The sequence below is a fragment of the Chiloscyllium punctatum genome, chromosome 1 (genome assembly GCF_047496795.1).
Source record: "Chiloscyllium punctatum isolate Juve2018m chromosome 1, sChiPun1.3, whole genome shotgun sequence".
In the NCBI taxonomy this organism is placed as follows: Eukaryota; Metazoa; Chordata; class Chondrichthyes; order Orectolobiformes; family Hemiscylliidae; genus Chiloscyllium; species Chiloscyllium punctatum.
Genome location: NC_092739.1, coordinates 17,573,792 through 17,596,003, shown reverse-complemented (window position 1 = coordinate 17,596,003; position 22,212 = coordinate 17,573,792). Strand labels below are relative to the sequence as shown.

The 22,212-nt window shown below is 41.6% G+C and overlaps 1 protein-coding gene across 1 annotated transcript in view; it reads left to right on the top strand.

Annotated features, from left to right (window-relative positions):
• The window catches only part of acox3 (acyl-CoA oxidase 3, pristanoyl), a 197,628-nt gene that overhangs the window by 152,685 nt on the left and 22,731 nt on the right, over window positions 1-22,212 (top strand). The window contains exon 14 of the mRNA XM_072573388.1: window positions 7,670-7,785. Coding sequence (XP_072429489.1) covers window positions 7,670-7,785 — 116 coding nt within the window. The remainder of the gene's footprint in view (window positions 1-7,669; window positions 7,786-22,212) is intronic.

Below are 22,212 nucleotides of genomic sequence, written 5' to 3'. Positions count from 1 at the left end.
TATTTCCACAGAGACAAATACTATGAGAATACAATCATTTTATTTCTGCCATCTACAATTTTCAAACACCACTGATATCTTACATTTGGCTACATTCTAATGAAGTAAAGCAGAAACTCTAAATCATTTTTAATGTCACAATAAGTCTATTCCTGTGCTCAAACTGTTTTAAAAGGATCTATGTTATCCATTTATTTGTAGTCAAAGAGATCTCTAAAAGAAACAATGACCTACATTCATTCATCACAGGGCTTGACAAGATTACTTTGAGGGTTTGCACACCTGCAGGCTCCACATTAGAAGAGTAAAGAATTGCAAGTTAATTCACCCTTTATATATCCCATTTTCTGAAAACTGCTGGCAACATGTATTTTCTTTATTGTTGAGTAAAATTCTGTTTTCTACTTATCACGCATGGCTCTTGATTATTATTCATCACTGTCCTAGACTATGAGAATAAGGACCAGATTTCATTTTTGCTTTACAAATTGAACACAGTTCATTATTAAATGACTAAATCATTATTCATATTGGAACTGAATTAGCACAGCCAGCAAAATGTTTTGAACTAAGGCACATGTATTCAATAATATACATGGAATATTTCCTGGCAATTGCTGTTATATAATATATTAAAGCACTGGTGTAGTCTAGATATAAATGAGGTCATAATTATTTCACCACAGGAACTGAGGCTGTTTGAAATGCTTTAGTGCTACTCCACCTAACAACGCAGTTCACAACTTGAAACTGGGCCCTTCCTGTTTTGTACAGATCATGAACATACTGCAGTTTGCATTTAGTACTAGGTCCTCTTAGGTGGACCCTCAATATTTGTACCTTCAATAAATCATACTACTTTTAAAATTTCCAGAACCAACTTCACTTAATGTGATTATCAAGACAGTTTTGTTAGTTAAAATGATATTTGATTTTTGCTTTTTTATGACTGTAGCTCTTTTTTTTATTCATTTATGGGATTTGAGCGTCGCTGGCTGGCCAGCATTGATAGCCCATCCCTACTTGCCCTTGAGAAGGTGGTGGTGAGGTGCTTTCTTGAAACACTGCAGTCCACTTGCTGTGGGTTGACCCACAATGCCGGTAGTGAGGGAATTTGACACAGTGACTGTGAAGGAATGGCGGTATATTTCCAAGTCAGGATGGTGAGTGGCTTGGAGGGGAACTTGCAGGTGGTGGTGTTCACAAGTTCCTGCTGCCCTTGTCTTTCTAGATGTAACTGGTCTTGGGTTTGGAAGGTGCTGTCTTGGTGAATTTCTGCAGTAGATAGTACACACTGCTGCTACTGAGCGCCAGTGATGGAGAGATTGAATATTTGAAGATGTGGTGCCAATCATGTGCATTGCTTTGTCCTGGATAGTGTCAAGCTACTTGAATGTTGTTGGAGCTGCACCCATTCAAGCAAGTGGGGAGTATTCCATCACACTCCTGACTTGTGCCTTGTAGATGGTGAATAGACTTTGGGGTTTCAGGAGGTGAGCTACTCGCTGTAGTATCCCTCATCTCTAACCTGCTCTTGTAGCCACTGTGTTTATGTGGTAAGTCCAGTTGAATTTCTGGTCTGTGGTAACCCAAGGATGATGAGAGTGGGGGATTCAGTGATGGCAATACCATTGAATGTCAAGGGGTGGTGGTTAGAGTGTCTCTTATTGATGATGGTCATTGTCTAGCATTTGTGTGGCGTGAATGTTATTTGCCACTTGTTGGCCCAAGCCTGGATATTGTCCAGATCTTGTTGCATTTGAGCACGTACTGCTTTAGTATCTGAGGAGTCGCGAATGGTGCTGAATACTGTGCAATCATCAGCAAACATCCCCATTTATGACCTTATGACAGAGGGAAAGTCATTGATGAAGCAGCTGAAGACTGTTGGGCCTAGGACACTACCCTGAGGGACTCCTGCAAAGTTGTCCTGGAGCTGAGATGACTGACACTCCACAACCACAACCATCTTCCTTTGTGCCTGGTATGATTCTAACCAGCACTTCCCGCACCTCCGCCCTTGAACCCCACCCCTCCAATCGCCACCAGGACAGAACCCCACTGGTCCTCACCTTCCACCCCACCAACCTCCGGATACATCGTATCATCCTCCGTCACTTCTGCCACCTCCAGACAGACCCCACCATCAGGGATATATTTCCCTCTCCACCCCTATCAGCATTCAGGAGAGACCACTCCCTCCGCTACTCCCTCGTCAGGTCCACACCCCCCACCAACCCAACCTTCACTCCCGGCACCTTCCCCTGCAACCGCAAGAAGTGCAAAACTTGCGCCCACACCTCCCCCCTCACCTCCCTCAAAGGCCCCAATGGATCCTTCTATATCCGTCACAAATTCACCTGCACCTCCACACACATCATTTACTCTATCCGCTGCATCCGATGTGGTCTCCTCTACATTGGGGAGACAGGCTGCCTACTTGTGGAATGTTTCAGGGGACACCGCTGGGACACCCGCACCAATCAACCCAACCGCCCCGTGGCTGAACACTTTAGCTCCCCCTCCCACTCCGCCAATGACATGCAGGTCCTTGGCCTCCTCCATCGCCAGACCCTGGCCACATGACGCCTGGAGGAAGAGCGCCTCATCTTCCGCCTAGGAACCCTCCAACCACACGGGCTGAATGTAGATTTCTCCAGCTTCCTCATTTCCGCTCCCCCCCCCCCCCCCCCCATCTCAGTCCCAACCCTCGGACTCAGCACCGCCTTCTTGACCTGCAATCTTCTTCCTGACCTCTCCGCCGCCACCCCCTCTCCGGCCTATCACCCTCACCCTCACCTCCTTCCACCTATCGTATTCCCAGTGCCCCTCCCCTAAATCCCCTCCCCCTCTACCTTTTATCTCAGCCCGCTTGGCACACCAGCCTCATTCCTGAAGAAGGTCTTATGCCCAAAACGTCGATTCTCCTGCTCCTCGGATGCTGCCTGGCCTGCTGTGTTTTTCCAGCACCACAATTTTCAACTCATGACTCTAACCAGCGGAGTGTTTGCCACCTGCTACCTGTTGATTCCAGTTTTTCCAGGGCTCCTTGATGCTATACTTGGTCAAATGCAGCCTTGATGTCAAGGGCTGTCACTCTTCCCTCACCTTAAAAAATGGTTTCTTAAAAAATGTCATTGAAAAATGAAGGAATCTGGGGAACTACAGCTCCATTTTTATTAAAGTTTTTTTTTATACTTACCAACATATGCAAACTGAACCAGACTTAACCATGCAGCCATATTAATAGGGTGGTTACACGAGCAGGTCAGAGGCTGGGAATTCTGTGATAAGTCACTTCCTGATTCTTCGAAGCTTGTCCACCATCTACAACGCACAAGTCAGACATGAGATGGAATACTTCCAACTTACCTTGTTGAATGCAGCTTCATAAACACTCAAGAAGCTTGAAAGTGTCTCTGACAAAGCAGCCCATTTCATTGGCACCTTGTTCTTCCTAACTTGGAACCATGTTACCATTCCTTTAATCACTGGGAAGGTGCTCTTGCAGTGGTGATGTCACTGCTCTAGTAATCCAGAAGTCCAAACTCATGTTCTGGGGACATCAATTCACATTCTACCTTGGCAGATGTTGAAGGTTGAATTACAGATTTTTAAAATTTAATTCAAAGTTAACTAATATCAACCATGAAACCATTGTTGATTATTGTAAAATCACATCTGGTTCACTAATGAAATCTGTCATCTTTACCTGGTCTAGCCTACATATAACTTCCGTCCAACAGCAATGTTGTTGACTCATAACTACCCTCTGAACAATTAGTGATGGGTAATAAATAGAAGTCTAGCCAGCCAATCCCACATTCCATGAATAAGAGTACTGTCTTCCTAATAGCATTGTGGGTATACCTACACCACATGGACTGGAGTGGTTCAAATAGGAGGCTCATCATCACCTATTCAAGGGCAAATATGAATGGAAATAAAGACTGGCATAATCAGCGAATCTATATGTCACAAGTGAATAAATGATTGGCCTTCTATGTATGTACTCTAAGCCGAAAGGAATTTAATTAAGTTGCAAGGTATAGGTTGAGATTGGTCTGCACACAAATAGGTCACCAGAATGAGGCACAGAGAGCCTCGCATTAGACTTGATAATGACAATTGATTGATAGTAGGTTGCCTATCCTTGTGTACACAATGTCACTAGCATTATGGGTTCAATGAGTGAAACTAAATTATAATTAGTTCTACCTACATTAGTTCTTATATGGTATCTGCCTTCATCAGTTGAGCAGATGGACTTGAATCATGGCTTGGTGTTGGTGCTTTTTGGCCAGCCATCAGTTCCTGTGGTATGTCCGTCATCTCAATTCCCCATAGCAGCACTTTTATGACTGGAACTATACCATATATAGAAGTGCAAATGCAAATTCACATTAGGTATCTTGTGATAGAAGGAGAAGGCAGTTTCAAATGAAAAAAAGCATGTCTATTGTTTGTAACAATTCAGCCTACAATTTGAGCAGGGCTGCAATAGAAATGCCACAGGTTTATAGAGTCTAAAGATTAAAAGGTCATTTGACTACAGTTCTATTCAATACCTGCCTACATCAATTGTATTGTTCAGCATGTATTACCATCAATCTGAAAAATATAATTCTTGAACTTCTTAATTTCATACTGATAAAGCAGCAAAATATTCCTTTGATAGTAGAATTAATCATTCCAATTTTACATTCTTTGAAAGAGGCAACTCCAATATCCTTTTGGACTGTATTGCTTATTTCTAGCAAGCATTTTAATTCTCCATTATTCACTGGTTTTACTTTGTTGGCTTTAAAATGGGTCGAAATTTCAGTTTCATTACACTTCAAGGCATGAACAGGGAATATGGGTAGCATTTTCCTATGTTATTCCTCAGTGTGCATAGCATCACCATGTGTGAGATAATTCACCCAATTGCTTGCTAATCAGCTCAAGTATCTTACCTTATCACATTCCTTGACACTGATGAACTTTGTCAGCAGAAGCTGCCAGCCATTCAGAGACTGGCACCTTCTGAGTCCCAAAGTCTGCTGGTCGAGGCCTAGTCCTCAAGGCCATCCAGCAGCAAGAAGGTAAGTGTTTTATTTCCTTTATCTTGCAAGGTGGGAATTGCAAAGAAAGGGGTACTGGAGGCAAGGACAGGAGCTCTGCTTTCAGATGCCACCCTTTTCCTGCCATTTGTTTCTCCAACTGGTCACAGATTGAAGTAGTTAGAGGGCCCCCACCATTATACTCAAAATGGTCATTGTGTTTCCAAGAGAAACTGGACATCTTCCTCATCCACCAAATAGGCAGATGATCCAGGAGATGTTGAATTGTGGTGTCCAAGTGGTCATTAATTAACTCCAGTTGCTGGCATGTGAAGGAAGTTACCCATGGACCTTCTTGCCCAGCATTTAATTGCAGAAGTTGTGAGAAGGGGTGAATTGATCTCCAGCACGAATCCATGTAATTATTTCCCCTTCTCACCACTTCCAAGAAAGGGAAAACCATCTCCTATGTAACTCCTTTGTGTTATCTGTGATCAGGAACACTGAACAGGAATTAAAATATGAGCATAAATCAATAACAACTTGTATTTTACAGCACCTTATCTCTCAAAAAAAATCCCAAGACAGTTCAGAGGAGCATAAAAGATAATACAACACTGAGCCACATGGATGTATTAGGGCAGATGACTGAAGGCTTGTTCAAAGAGTAGTGTATTAAATCAACAAAGCTGGCTTAAGAAATAGAAAGGGATTTCAGATATTAGGACACAGGTCACTGAGGGCATGATCATCAATTATAGAGCAATTAAAATTAGAGATGATCAAGAAGCTCGAAGTTGAAGACCACAGATGTCTCACACAGATGTAAGAGATGACGGAGGTATGAAAGGAGGAAGTAAAGCCAGAAACTACTGGAAGAGCTCAGCAAGTCTGGCAGTTACTTTGCAGGGAAAAACAAAATTAATGCTTTGAGTCCTGTATCATGTTTTCATGGCGATGTGTAAAACAGAAGAAAGTAGATCAGCAACAATTATGTGACTATCTTGGTTAAACAGATGCCAGTGTGTGCATGTTGTAAGATGTGGCCATGAGTCTTGCAGGCATGCTAATTATGTGATGGTGTGGTAGAGCTTATGACTGCCCGGGTATGTTTCCTGGTTGACAATAGTAATATGTGAGTGATGGGGTGTGGTGAATTAAGCAGTGATTGAGGTTTCACACTAGTTGGTAGAATATGGCATTTAAAGATGCATTCATTGATCTTGATCTTGACTCAAGTAAGGTCATTGAACATTTGGAGCACCAAGTAAAGGCACACAAAGCTCCATTCCTAAAATGGACCTCCACAGACATGTGTGCTCCCACCTTCTGAACAAAACGACATTTGGATAGATACATGAATAGGAAAGATTTGGAGGGATATGAGCCAGGAACAGGCAGGTGAGACTAGTTTAGTTTGAGGTTATGTTTGGCATGGGCTGGTTGGACCAAAGGGTTTGTTTCGGTGCTGTATGACTCTATGTATCAGAAACATCTCCTGACTCCTGCAAATAAAAGTCATCTCTCCTACTTTCCGTCTCTTCCACCAAGACCTCTGCTACAGCCAAAATGTTTAGTGTGCACTCTGTCCCAACTTTGTAGCTTTATTTAATGTTTTCCTGATCAGAATTTCTTACTTTAATTTTCTAATCAACCTGTTCAGAGATTATATTACACACTGCTGCAACAGGTGAGACATGAACCTGGGCCTCAAGGTCTAGAGGTACAGACACTACCATTATCTCATAAGAGGCCTTTTCCAATCAGATTTATTTCTTGTACTCTTGCCAGTACCTGTTCTATTCACAATGCACCTCACCCTTCAACTTAAGCTATGCAAATTAGCTTTATGCATCATGAACCCGCTTTAAATATAGCTAACCACATTTCACATTGATCTCCTTGTTGAAGCATCAGCCGATCATCTGTGTGGTTAGTGCTGCTGGAAATTGAAATCAGTTAAACTAATTCGGGGCGGCATGGTGGCTCAGTGGTTAGCACTGCTGCCTCACAGCACCAGGGTCCCAGATTCGATTCCAGCCTCAGGTCTGTGTGGAGTTTGCACATTCTCCCTTTGTGGAGTTTGCACATTCTCGCTGTGTCTGCTTTGGTTTCCTCTGGGTGCTCTGGTTTCCTCCCACAGTCCAAAGATGTGTAGGTTAGGTGAATTGGCCATGCTAAATTGCCCATAGTGTTAGGTGCATTAGTCAGAGGGAAATGGGTCTGGGTGGGTTACTCTTCGGAGGGTCACTGTGGACTTGTTGGGCCAAAGGGCCTGTTTCCACACACTGTAGGGAACCTAATCTAATAGACAGGACAAAGTTGTCACACTGTCAACATTGCATTGCTTACGCATGGATTAATCCCACTTCACCCATTTTCTGAACCTATTGAATTTAGCTTTGAAGGTTTTCACAAAGTGGTGAATTATCTTCAACATAAAAATAGATGGTAAATGAAATGAGACACCCAAAGACCTGTTGAAGAGAAGCTTTTGAAGTGGAAATAAATATAGCAAGATGACAGGGGAGGGATTTCAGAACAAAATTCTAGTGTGGTGCCGTGAAAGTTGGAAGCTTTGTTTCTGATGGACATTGTTCATTAATATATTTCCAATTGTCTTTCAGTTGCTTTGGCTGCGTACAAATGGTTAGTTTGCCACTTGTTGCATGAGAGCTGCATGAAACTGCATAATGAGAAGAATTTGGGCAAATCAGACTTTGAATGCAGAAACAACAGTCAGGTGAGTGGTTTTTGGCTAGAAATCAGACATGGCTATATCTTTGCTGTCAAATTATTTAATAATCGTTTAGCAATTATATGATCAAATCAAAGGAAATTTTAGTATGAGTGGGCTTGTGTTATGGGAAGAGGAAATTATAAATGGTACCCAAAGTTCTTCATTAGGGAGGAAACATATGTTATTGTGCAGACTTTTTGAAGAGAGAACCGTAAAATATATGTAAACATGTGAACACAGTTGCATTAAATGAGGAAAATATGATGACACATGACAGTATAGACATTGGTGCGTGTTTGCATGTTAAGCTTGCTAAGTATTGCATTAACAGTCAAAAAGACTTACTTTTCATCATCTTCAGGAGTTCCAGGTTTGTTTTCGTAAACATTTTGTGTAAACTGTTGTTTTATTATCTGATCGACTTACTTTATTAAACTAAAGATGACTCGTGTCTGGTCCTTGTATCAGTGATAAAGAACGTAACAATTTCTTAAATTTGTATTACCTAAATGCCTAAGTATTATATATTGTATTATATAAACCAACACTGACAAATTAAAGACAGAAATGCTACAACAAATTCAACATGTCAGTCAATATTTGTGGAGGGTAGATTTTTGTTTTTAACTTCAGAATTAGTTCACTTATTAGAAATGAAACATATTGTAGAGAAACAAACAGCATTTAAAAAGGAGTAGAATAAGTATAAGAGCAACAGTGAAAACTAACTCATGCATTCATCCTTCTATCTCACTCACTTTCGACTTCACCCACCCACTGATTCTCTTAACCCTTCCTACGTGCCCACTCACTCACTTGATCTCCAATTTGTGCAACTACTTTCAACTCACCCAGCCATTCACTGTTTCACATTTTTGTATGCCTACTTTCTCATGCACTCATACTGCAATGCGTACAACCACCCAGTTAATCAACCTTCCACCTCACTCAATCTCATCCACAACATGGAAAATAAATAGAATTTCCTATAATGTGCTTAAATAGGAAAGTGGAGCTATTACTGTTAGATAGGGGGGGCATAATGTGCAAATTCTAGGTCACTTATAGGACACTGAGAATTTGTGAATTGCTGAAGAAGTGCACCAAGATGTAAGGCCAATCAAAATAGAAGTATGATAAACTAGAAAAGAGGAGCAGACTCCTTAGTGGCTACGGGACCTAGAAAAAGTAGCATAAACAGGTTAGAATCATGCAAGTAGCATTTTTTTAATCGATTCACAGGATGTGAGCATCATTGGCTACTTACAACAGTGTTCCAGTATAGATTCAAACTGTAAACATCAATGTAACCCACCACTGACCAACATCTTCCCTATTCTACTTTTATTTTGCTGAATGATTCCTTAGCTTTTATATGCAGAATTTCCCACAATCCAAAGTGGAAAAATACTTCCTCAGATTGCAATATTCCATGTGATTAAAAGTATTCCTAATAGTAAATTAATGGACAATGGCTCAGATTTTGCAGTAGAAGCAATGCTGAGCTGATCAGTTTTCACACATGCACCCTCATCCCACATCCCAGGCAGAGCAATCAGCACCAGGCTTATTTTAAGTCTGCTCCACAGCCATAATAGCGGTAGATAGGTTAAATTACTGAGGTGTAGAACTTCTGCCCCTCAGTAGAACTGCTGGCAGATTTGATAAATTGACAGCACCCAGAGCTTAATCATGGGCACTGCCAAGACTGTAGCTAGTTATTTTGTTTCTGGAGATTTAAAAATAAATAGTTTTTCTCTTAACCTTTGTCTACTTTTTGTCTCTGTCTCTGTCTTTCCTTCTCTCTCTTCATTCCCTTCTCTTTCACTTGCTTTCTACACACAGTTTTACATTGAATTAAACATTTTGACTAACACTAGTTGTCAAGTCTCAGTGGGAAAGATTTTAATTATTCTAATTTTGAGGGACATAGGTCATGATTTGTAATTATCCGTCAATGCAGCAGCATGGAAACTTTGTGTTGCCTCCTTGCTTCACAATGATTTCAAAATGCAGCCCATCAATAAGTGTGCTGCTGACTGGAGGGCTTAGGAGCATGCATGGCTAACTGGCCTACATATCTCCATGGCGGCCTGTCCCATCCCACCCCTACATACAAAGACTGGCTGCACTTGATACACAGAATCTGTGGCTGGGTGGGATCGCCTGCAAAGAGAGCAGTTTCAATCAATGGGTGGGAATCAAAAAGCTTCTCAATCAGATCTGGAGTCAGGAAAGGCTGTGCATTCTCTCCTGCCTTGTTTGAGTGTTGTATAGAGCCTTTTGCTGAGTCCAACAGGGAGGCTGTGAGCCTGAAACGGATAACTGTTCGAGGCAGGTGAGGCCTGCAGGTCAAAGCTTCCCTGTGCTTGGACGATGTCACAGTTTTCTATTCAGATTTGCTGTCAGTGCGCAGAATCATGAGCATCTGTGATCAGTTCAAACTGGCCTCAGAAACCAAGGTAAATAAGGCAAGATGAGGCCAACTGCTTCATGAAGTGTGCCAACCAATCCTTTATCCCCTTCACTATGAAGACCTGAAGGCACTGGGAATATGGTTCAGTGGATCCAGAGAGTGTGTAAAAACTTAGCAGGAGTACACTGCCGACGTGAGAGACCCGAACTAGGCTTATAGAAATACCACTTCCCCTCCACTGTGGGTTAAAACCTGGTAATCAGGTGAGAGGCCCTGTCTCTGTTGTATATAGCACAGATCTGTCCTTTTCCCCAAGCCTGCACCATTTCAGTTACCCGAGCCATCTTCAGCTTCATCTGGAAGTCAAAGATGGACTGTGTCCACAGCAACTCTATGTACAAAGCTTTAGACAAGCAGAGGAAGATTTATTCAATGCCGCCCTCTTCCTGATGGCCACTTTTGTGTGTGGCTGTGTAGACCAGGTTCTACCTGTCCCTGGTGTTGCAAAGGATGGGACTGGCCTCTGCGCCACAGAACGCTCCAAGTAGTTGGACTGTTCCGTCCTGTATATCATGGAGAAATTTGTAAAGAAAAACACCTTTGACCACAAGTCCATCAGGAAGTAATCAGCACTTAATGTTCTTGAGACCCTGTGGGGTAAATGAGAGGTCAGACTGTCAAAATCATTTAGCAGAATGCCCCATCGCCAGAACTTGTCAAAAAGCACCAATACATTGCTTGGCTCGTAATGAGAAGGGCATTAGCAATGAGATCCTTCATGTATGCCCTGCCACTGCATGCTGACCTTGAAGTAGCTGCAGGGTTGGGGCAGGGACTGTCACACAATTCTTTCTGGATAGGAAAGGAAATGTGGAGAAGAATGCAGTGACGATTGAGGTTCATCCTGAGCAGTTCCATGATGCAGGACTCTGTGCTCTATGGTCTGTTTCCCAGGACGCCCACCAAGACAAACATTGACTGTGCCTGGTGGGCCATCAACTCAGTGAAAGACAATCCTTGGTCTGCCTGAAACTTGTTGGTCTTCCAGTGCAGAGTTAACCTCAATCAAGCGTTGCAGACTGGCACGTTCCAAGGTCGAGGACTACGTGCTGCAGAACACAGTGAAGCTTGGGACAGCTGCTTATAGGCACAGTGGGGAAAGACCACCATCAAAGGTCTTCCTGCCAAAGTACGATGAAAGTCCATACAGTTTTTGGACACTCCCAATGCCTCACAAGCTTGTAAATATAGTCTTGTAAACTAAGAAATGCCTTCCGTTTGTTTGTTCCACATATGTAAAGACTGTACAAAGTCGAACTGCTCTAAGTGACTACATATGTACATAAAGATTTTTATGAATAAAGTATATTTTGAAATGTAAAAAAAAAACTGCAAAGAGTAGCATCAAAAGTAGAGCACCAGGCAAGAGATAGAGATGTTTTACAATGTGGTACCAGAGGCATTAATATCCCAGAGAATGAAAAAAAACATTATTTTAATGTAATATTGGGAAATTAACATACTAATTGTACTGGAGCGCTATTCTGAGATTACAAAACAAGTCAGACCAGTACACTGAGTTGGAAGGTTGGATCGAGGATGAGTTGGGGGAGGGGAAATTTGGAAGCTAATGAACTCGATGTTGATGCCATGTCGTTGTAGGTCCCAAGGCTGAAGATGAGGTATTCTTCCTCCCAGTTGTCAGGTTGCTTTGATTTAGCTGTAGAGGAGGCCCAGGATTTGCATGTCATTGCAGGAGTGGGAGGGGGAGTTGAAGTGTCAGCCAGGGGGCAGCGGGGTTGTTTGGTGCATGTGTCCCAGCGATGTTCCCTGAAACACTCCCTGAGTTGGCATCCTGTCTCCCTGATATAGAGGAGACCACATCGAGAGCAACAGACACAGTAGACAAGGTGATGGATGTGTAGAAAGACGTCTGCCGGATATGAAAAGATCCATTGCAGCCTTGGACGGAGGTGGGAGTGGAAGTGTGGGCACAGGTTTTACACATTGTGTGGAAGAAAGGGAAGGTGCCGGATGTGGAGGGAGGTTGGTGGGGCATGTAGACCTAACGAGGGAGTCACGGAGGAAACGTCCTCTGCGGAACGCAGGTAGGGGTGAAGAGGGAAATATATCTTTGGTGGTGGGTTCTGATTGTATATGGCAGAAATGGTGGAGGTTAATGCACTGTATCCAGAGATTAGTGGGGTGGAAGATGAGGATAGGGCATATTCTATCCTTGTTGCAATTGGAGGGGTGGGAAGTGGGTGAGATGTGCTGGAGGACATCATTGATCACATGGGAGGGGAAATTATGCTCCTTGAAGTAGGAAGCTATCTGTGATGTCCTGGAGTGGAATTGCTCTTCCTAGGAGCAGATACAGCAGAGGAATTGGGAATAAGGGATCACGTTTTTACAGGAGGCGGGGTGTTAGGAGCTGTAGTCAAGATCGCTGTAGAAGTTGGTGGATTTGAAGTAGATGTCCATATTGAGTGAGTCTAAGGCGATAGAGACAGAGGTCCAGGAAGGGGAGGGAGGTGTCAGAGATGGTCCATGTGAGCTTAAGGTCAGGGTGCAAGTTGTTTGTGAAGTTGATGAACTGTTCAACCTCCTCGTGGGAGCATAAGATGGTGCCGATACAGTCATCAATGTAGCGGAGGAAAAGGTGGGGTACGGTGCCAGTGTAACTTCAGAAGATGGAGGCATAGCTGGGGCCCATGCTTTCCGGTTCACCCTCCCCACCAACCTGTCAAAATTACTTCCCACCTGCTCCACCTATTCCTTCCCACCTACCTTCCTCCCAGCTCAACCCCCACCCACTTATTTATCTCTCAGCCCCCTTCCCCTCCACATTCCTGATGAAGGGCTTATGCCCAAAATGTCAACTCTCCTGCTCCTCAGTTGCTGCCTGACCTGCTGTGCTTTTCCAGCATCATACGTTTTGACTCTTGATTCAGATGGCCATTTGCTGCCCTTAGGAGGGCCTGTCCTCACATGAGGATCTCTGGTAAACTCTCTTTGATGCCATGCGAGTTCCCACGTGGTGTGGAATAGAGTGACCATGTGCTCCACAGTTCAGTGAGAAGTAATGATTGCCAGAATAAATACCCCAACCCCCACCATCTCATAATACTCTGGGCTGCTTGTCTGAAGAGGGCAAATAGACAGTTAAAAGCTTGATGTTAACATGAGCGAAAGAGATGAAATTTGGGAAATAGCATAGCACCAGAGGGGTGAAAATCCATGAGAGATGTGATGGATTCAGCCCTCAGGATGGTATGATATTCAATCAATCCATGGAATGGATTGATTGAATATCATGCCTGGGTAATGGATACAGGTAAGGATAAGAGAGATTCTGTTGAGGAAACTGAGGTACTTGAGAAAACTGGGATTTACTCACTGCCAATCTACACATAAGGACTGTGTAAATGCAACATCTTTGCCTACTCTATACTCTGGAATTTGGCCTTTTATGGTAATTTTTCAATAAAATGGAGTGCACCGTCTTAAAAAAGAAACTGCACATCAGGAAATCTACTGTGACAAAGATCTAATCTAAAAAGATTCAACTCTAAAGCTTCAATTGCATTTCTTACAAACATGTCTTTCACCTAATAAACAGATCTTTGGTGGTGCAAGAGCTGGTATTTATTCCAAGAGTCAAAACAGGATTTCAATGGTATCCTAACAAACAGTCAGCTTATGTATCACCAGAAGTTTTATCCAGTCTGACTGGAGATATAACTTGACGTTCCATGATTTCAGTGCTGTATCTTGATGAATTTAAAGCAACAGCTGAATTCACTCATCCATTTACTTCTGATCTCACAAGGAAAAAATTTCTGAAGAGAATGCTAACTGATTTTTCACCCAATTGAAAATGGCAACATGTGTTGTGTTGCATAGCAGCAAACGCCACAGTAAAAACAGACATTAAATCCAAAGGACTGGCAAAAGCCTGCTTACAGCTGACCTTACACGAAAGAAGCATATGATGTTTGTTTTTCAAATCTTCTTAAATTATGATATAAATGTGTAATCAAAAATCCCATGTTTGGATTTTTAATTCAGTCAAAATCACTGGTTTGGATTTCTTTGCAAATGTTAACAGTGATGATTTTATCTTTGTCAGTTAAGAAATCATTTTAGTCAAAATATACCACAATATATCTAATAGGGTGTTGGGCCTGAGACTTAATAAAAGCTGTTTTTGTACTTTGTTGCCAAATATAAAGCCACATGGCTAATTTAATTCAGATGAAGATGACAAATTCAATTGAGTTTAAATGATTTACGGAACGCACAAAGAATATTGAGTCAACAGTAAGTTATTCTCAACATATCTATAAATCTGTGAAAGGCAAATCTGGAATGCATTGTGACTAAAATACTTCCAATACAACATTTCTTATGTTAATTGGGTTAAACACTAATATTTTGTTAGCCATCACCAACCACGATTAAATAGTTCTGCTTCATTAGTACTGTATTCATTATCTTAATGAAGATAATGGCCTGGATCATGACAAGACACAACACAGCTCACCAAGGAGGAGAAAGTGAGGACAGCAGATGATGGAGAAGTCAGAGTCAAAAAGGGTGGCACTGGAAAAGCACAGTAGGTCAGGCACCTGACGAAGGGCTTATGCTCAAAACATCAATTTTCCTGCTCCTCAGATGCTGGCTGACCAGCTGTGCTTTTCCAGCACCACACTTTTCAACTCTGACAGTTTGCCAAACTTTCTTCTGCAGCTCCATACAAATCAATTGCCTCCAGCCTCCAGCACCCAGAAGGACATAGCAGCAGGTGCATGGAAAAACCATCACCTATAAAACTCTCCAAGTCCCACAATCCTTCCTTGGTCACATATAATTATTTCTTCAGAATTACCTAATACAATGTGGGAGCACTTTTGCAACACAACAACTAAAAAAAAAATCACCTTGTACCAGGACCAGACAAGGCAAACACTGAAGGATATTCCCATGACTGGGGAGTCCAGAATCAGGGGTCACATTTTAAGGATATAGGATAGGCTAGTTTGGATGAAATTTCTTCACCCAGGGAGTGTTGAGCTCATGGAATTATTTGCTACAGAAAGTGGTTGAGGCTAAAACATTATCTAGCTCCCTCTTGAAAATATTTGTAGTTCTTGGGTTTAAAGGGATCAAAAGGCATGGGGAGAAAGTGGGAACAGGGTACTGAGTTGGATGATCAACCATGATCACGTTAAATGGCAGAGCAGGCTTGAAGGGCCAAATGGCCTACTCCTCTTGGTTTCTATGTTTACTCAAGCACATCTAGAATAGCAATAAATATCCACTTTGCCAGCTGATTTTTATTGAGCATAAATAAAAAAAATTAATCCTGAGTAAAACAATTACAATTTAAGTTCTTCACAATAGCAGAGCTTTCAGGTAATGTGCACGTTTTGTGTTTTCAGATGAGATGTATGTCTCATAGCATAAAATATATTACAAGGCCTGTACTTTCCCCATAGGCCTACAAATTTTCCTTTTCAGATAATTATTCAAATCCTTTTGAAAGCCTTAATTGTCTCTGCTTCTGGTACACTCTCAGGCAGCACATTCCTGATCTTGAGCACTTGCTGACTTTGAATACCTCTATCAACTTTCCTCTGTACTTCCTCCAAGGACAACAGCCTCAGTCTCTCCAACCTTTCTATATGCCTGAAGTTCCTCAATTCTTAAACCTATTTCATTGATCTTTACTGCTTTCTCACATACTAAATTGTGAACAGAGTTGGATGCAACACTGTTAATTAAGCCCAAATCAATGTTTTATGCAAGATTTATATGAACTCCTTACTTTTGTATTCTACAATCCTTTTGATTAAAACCCCAGGTGCTTTGTGGCCGAAGCTGATCTTGCATGACTTTCATCAGGTTCCATTGCAATCAGAGTTTGGGTAGCTTTTTCACTGTAGCATAAATTGCTGCAAATTGATTTGATCTCCAAGTGAAGCTAAATTGATGGGCCCGCAAAGGCCTGTGCTAAGGTGCCATTCTGCTCCATGCACTTTGACCTTAAATATGGGTTTGCTGCCAGATTTGCCAATGCACAAACTAATTAATTGTGTGCCAACACGTGTCTTCTTCAGTAGACTGTCCCATTGAAGTCCTTAGTCCTCACCCTGCATAACCTCAACCTTCAACAAAGGTTCTACTTTTGTACGTTACTTGGTTGGAGTGCACTTATACCCAATATTTCACTCAGTGCAGATCCTACCTCTAAGTTGAAGTTCTGGCATTGTCAGCATCTGAGCAATAGCTGCTCATGAGAGAGGAAATAATGTAGCTACTTAACAGAAAATCCCGGAAATTCTCAGCACATCTGAATACATCCATGGACATGGAAACCAAGTTAATTTTTCAGAAACTCTGATGAAGAAACATAGACCTGAGTTGTTAGCTCAGTTTGTCTCCCCAAGAATGTCGCTGAAGCAGAACTTTGTGCACAAATGACATATCTCCCCCTCTCCACCAGTATTAGGCCCTCCAGTGTGGTATCAGAAAATGCTGGAACATATTGTTCCATATTTCACTTTACTTGTAATGTTTCAAGATTAGAATTGCTTTTGAATTACTTTTGAGTAACTTTCAGCATCTAGCTTGGCCCCAATTTTCCTCTCCCCTCTCAGGGTTGCAACCATTTAACTGGTTTCCTCTCACTGTATACTACAATTATTTAAAATGGCATACAGTTTGAAGTTGGTGGTAAAACCATCAGTGCAAGCTGCATGGAGCGATTGCTGACTGAGGCCAAATAGTTACTGGCTTCCTTGAACCTGACTCCAAGCGAAGAATGGCATTTACAGCATGTAATCATAACATTAGAGCTAGGCCATTAAGGGCTAAAGTGGTACTGGAAACCTTTTTCTCACACCCCACTAAAAGCTGTTGAGCTAGTCCCATTAAAAATGTGAAAACCTGATCAATAACCAAGACAGGTAAAAGGAGTTAAGATACAGATCAGCCAAGCTATAATTGAGGTACACACTTGAAGAGCTCCATGGATTACTCCTGTACCTATGTATCAGAATCAAGGTGAAAATGAATGTACCTTTCACTCTGACATGTACTTGTGGTCCATTTACATTTGGCACAAACAAGTTTGTGACTGCCCCATTCTTTGGGAAGTACAACACCCTCTGGTTATGTACTGTGGTTAACCACTGGCTTGACGTGGATATTGATTTAACATACCTACATTTGATGAAGCAAGAGGAGCAGCAAACAGATTATATGTTGTCCCAGCTAAAATTATTGCCAACACTGTCTGTCCAAGTGGACTATACAGGGTATCCTTAATCTTGCAATTGGTCTTGTTAAATAATGCAGACAGTATGGAATAGATAATGAAACTATTTCAGCCATTTCCTGGATAACAATCAGTGACTTACATAATCATGGGATCATTTTCCTGTCCCTTGCACCAAAATGTTTGGCATAGTGAACGCTGGATTTAAGAAAAAGGGACAGAATCATCATCTGTTGCCTGAGGTGATCTTGAAAACAGGAAGTTTATTTAATTAGGTGAATCCTGTTGCCTTCACCAGAATTAGGTTCTGAGCAGGAAGGCTCATGATTCGTTGCTAATAGAATCCCCTAAGTGGGCAATTAATGGCCACGTAAGGGCCTTGCCACCATGGAGATTAACACAGTTCTAGTTGAGCCTGTCATTATGCAGTGTGTGTGATAGATCAAACTATGTGTGTGGGTTGCTTGACTCTTTAGGTTTTGGGTCTGGGAGTGGCAGCAATTCCTCGCTCAAAGATGAGGTGGGAGCTCGATGAAGGCTAGCTCTCTGACCTTAGTTCCAACCACGCAAACTGCACACACACTCTTAGACAGACAGACATGTACACACACAACACACCTTGGGTCTTGCAAATCATGGGACTCTGGAGGTTATGCTTCTGGCACTAGCCACTGCCTCCTCAGGGTGGTTGCTGAGCATGAGATTTACTGGCAGCTGAACAGTGTTTCTCATTTGGCAGCATTTCTGCCACTGTGCTCTTGATTCCTGGAGGATAACATCAGCTGGTGGCTTTGCCACTCCCTGATTGGAAGGGCCCACTGAGCCACCTGCCAAAAATAAGCAGTATAGGTCTCTCACTAGCTCTCTGGTTAGCAGGCAAGACCCTTGACACCACAACTAGATACCACCCAAGATTTTCATTTCTCCTGTAAAACTACCTGTTGGACTTTTAAAATCCATTTTTCATCACTCTTCTATATGGGCATGATTAATAATTATGAGGTTGTAATAATGGAATATCATTTGTTATTTGCCCATTCTGAGAGAATATTGTAAGATAGTACAATGTGCTGTAAGTTCAGTATTTTTCAGGAGATAGTTACCTACATTTCCATACACTATTATTTTAACAACTTAACTACCAGTCATAAAGGGTAATAGCTATAATGTTACTCAACTAAAGTAGATCCGAAGAACAACTTAGCAGTTTGTCTTAACTTTCTCATTGTTTATCAAAAAAGTAGCCATACTTTATGGGAGTATCGATTGGTGAAGTAAACTTACGTTGTTACGGCTTTATTTCTGTTTTCATTATGGTATGGCTGGGACTCCAAGATCACAAAATTTAGCCTTGTACTTTCTAATGACAATATGTTAAGGATGAATAGAGCACAATAGCTTTGGTCTCGAAATCATGGATAATATTGTAATCCAAGTGGTGAGGAATCTCTTATTTCGGGAAATAGGAGTTGAAGTTTGCCTTAGGAATTACAAGGTTCCAGGTGATACCTGGCTAAGGGAGTTTAGATCAGGGGTGGCTTGGCAAATAGTCAATAGAAACTGCTAACCATTGTTGGCAAGGTGCCTTGAACAAGAATAAAACTTAAAAGGACAACATATAAAAGGCATCAAAATGGGTATTTGAGTAGGGTTTAGAGGGATATGGGCCAAATGCTGGCAAATGGGACTAGATTTATCTAACATGTATGGTCAGCATGGACAAGTTGGACTGAAGGGTCTGTTTCCACACTGTACAGGACATTGATTAGGCCACTGTTGGAATATTGTGTCCAGTTCTGGTCTCTTTCCTGTCAGAAAGATGTTGTGAAACTTGAAAGGGTTCAGAAAAGATTTAAAAGGGTGTTGCCAGGGTTGGAGGATTTGAGCAATAGGGAGAGGCTGCAGGCTGGGGCTGTTTTCTCTGGAGCGCTGGAGGCTGAGGGGTGACCTAATAGAGGTTTACAAAATTATGAGGGGCATGGATAGGGTAAATAGGCAAAGTCTTTTCCTTGGGGTCGGGGAGTCCAGAACTAGAGGGCATAGGTTTAGGGTGAGAGGGGAAAGATATAAAAGAGACCTACAGGGGAACTTTTTCACGCAGAGGGTGGTACGTGTGTGGAATGAGCTGTCAGAGGAAATGATGGATGCTGGTACAATTGCAACATTTAAGAGGCATTTGGATGGGTATATGAATAGGAAGGGTTTGGAGGGATATGGGCCGGGTGCTGGCAAGTGGGACTAGATTGGGTTGGGATATCTGGTTGGCATGGACGGGTTGAATCAAAGGGTCTGTTCCCATACTATGACTCTATGGCCGTATGGATGGGCCTGTTCCCAGGAGTTTCAATTTATCCCACTTGCCTGCAGCTAATCCTACAAGTCTGTATTCTAATGGATAAATCTGGATTTCACTGCACAAGTAGCAGGAACCCTTTCTGTATATTTCAGTCTACAGTTTTAGATAATTCAATTCAAGCACTATACCTACATATCTTAATCAGCATCCAAATTCTCTGGGCTTGGGTAAAAAAGTTGTTTTCCAATGATAGACTTCAATTCAGTTAAACAAAAACTCTTGTCAGTATAGATTTCTCTGTAGCTTGGTTTTGAGCTTGTTAAACATGAAGACCAGTGAATTTCTGCTATAACTTCCTTAAGAAATTTATTTAGTGTAAGTTACACAATTTTCCAGATGAAAGAACAAAATGTACTTGTAGTGCCTTGCTTTTCATATCAAGGTTTTTCGTTCTTACTGTGGTTTTCTGCATGATCCAAATGCATGTTGTTGTGGATTGTCTATGCAATTGGAAAAATTAACAGTTTCCAATGTCTGGTAAATAATTAACAACAAACAGAGCGGGATTAGTCAGATGCTATTGTGAAATTTCTTCCCATCTGCTTTACAACAGTGCAGATAGTAAAATAAAAAGCTTCTGGCACTGGTCGTACTTTCACACACTAATGCAATGAAATGAAATAATATGCCTATAAATTTTATAATCCATTTCCACAAACCTGTTAATATCCCACTAGCCAACACAAAGTTGGAAGGAAATAGGCAACATAAAATGGAATGCTCTGAATATATCAGCGACTACTATTTCTCTCGAAACTAAATATCACACCAAAGTATCTAAGAATACAAAGTTTACAGCTGCATTTGCAGCTAACACAATTGCAGGGGGGCACACTTGTGCCCATGAGAAGTAAATATTTTTGAATCTAAAAATATATTTGGAGATCCAACTTTGGATGAGTAGGACGATGAAGGGAGCAGAGAACAGGGTGGTGAGAAGAAAGGAGAGTGGAGCGGAAATGGAGACATGAGGGAGAGACAACACCAACGGGTGTTCTACTTCCAGTTTTAGTTCCAACTTCTGGTTCTTATGCAAACACAATGATGATGTCAACAGCACTGACTTTCTGTTGAAGTGCATTGTTTGTAGATGCACCATATTTTATATTGGAAAGACCAACACAAAATGACACCCTCTTCAGAGGATCTGTGGCATGTGTGGGTATGGCAAGCAACAGCGTGCTTCTTTAGCTAATTAGATTGAAGACTTCTTACTGAGGCAAACATACATAACAAACAGCAGAGTTGTTGAAAATAGCCGTTGTACTAGTTTGAGCCACTTTCAGCACAATCTGCAGTACCTCATGCTTATAAAGGTGCAAGTGCAAATGCACCACACATGTGCAAGAAGCATGCAGTGTGTGCAAATCTTGACTGCCTGTACTCCATATCACTCCAGCTCCTGTCTGAACTCCTTCATTTAATTACCTTCTCTCAAACAATGCTGTTCCTCATTGTTGTTTGCTTGCTGTCTTCACTTGCTTGTGACTCTTTTTTTTTCTTTCCTTGAGCTTGAGCTTTAAATAAATTATTGTTCTAAGATCACTTGGACAGAACGTGTTAGATTCTGTGTGAAGACAGTGAATGCTTCCAACTAGAAGTAGCATGGCATTTGCTAGGGGTCAGTGAAATCATTAAGCAAACTAGGTGATCGCTAGTTAAAATTTGCAGGGCAACAAAAAAAACTGAATGAACTATTCATGAAACTATATAAGTAAACAAACAAGTATTCAACAGTCAGAATGAAAGGTCTAAATTTACTGAAATACATCCACATTTACTGGCATAAATACTTATTTCCACGTACTTACATTGTGGTCTTTCCAAAATGTTATATTGTACAATATTCCTCATTTTGCTTTATGGTATTTATACAAATTTGTGCATCCACAAAGCATTCCAACATTGCAAACCAGTACATAGTATCAAAGAACATACTTTAATCTAAATCACTATTTGCATGATTCCATAAATTGAACACACAATATGTGCTACATATTACTTCAATGTTTCACGTGTTTGTGATTCAATCACCCTTCTAGGAAGTGAGTTCCATGACATTCTGGGTGGAAAAATTTCTCCTCAATTCTTTCTTGGCCTTCTATCTCTTACCTTGAATCTTGGTTATTGATTCTTGAGCCCAGGCAGTATCCTGGAAAATCTCCTCTGCACCCTCCAGTGCACACACATCTTCCAATTATGTCGTGACCAGAACTACATGCAGTACTCAGGATGCCTAACACTTCCAGCAAAATCTCCCTGCTGTTCATTTTGTGCCATTGTTGGTAAGGGCAGGATATCCATATGCCTTCCTAGCCACCCTCAGTACCTTCAGTGATCTGTGTATATATACACACACACCAAGGTCTTTCTGAT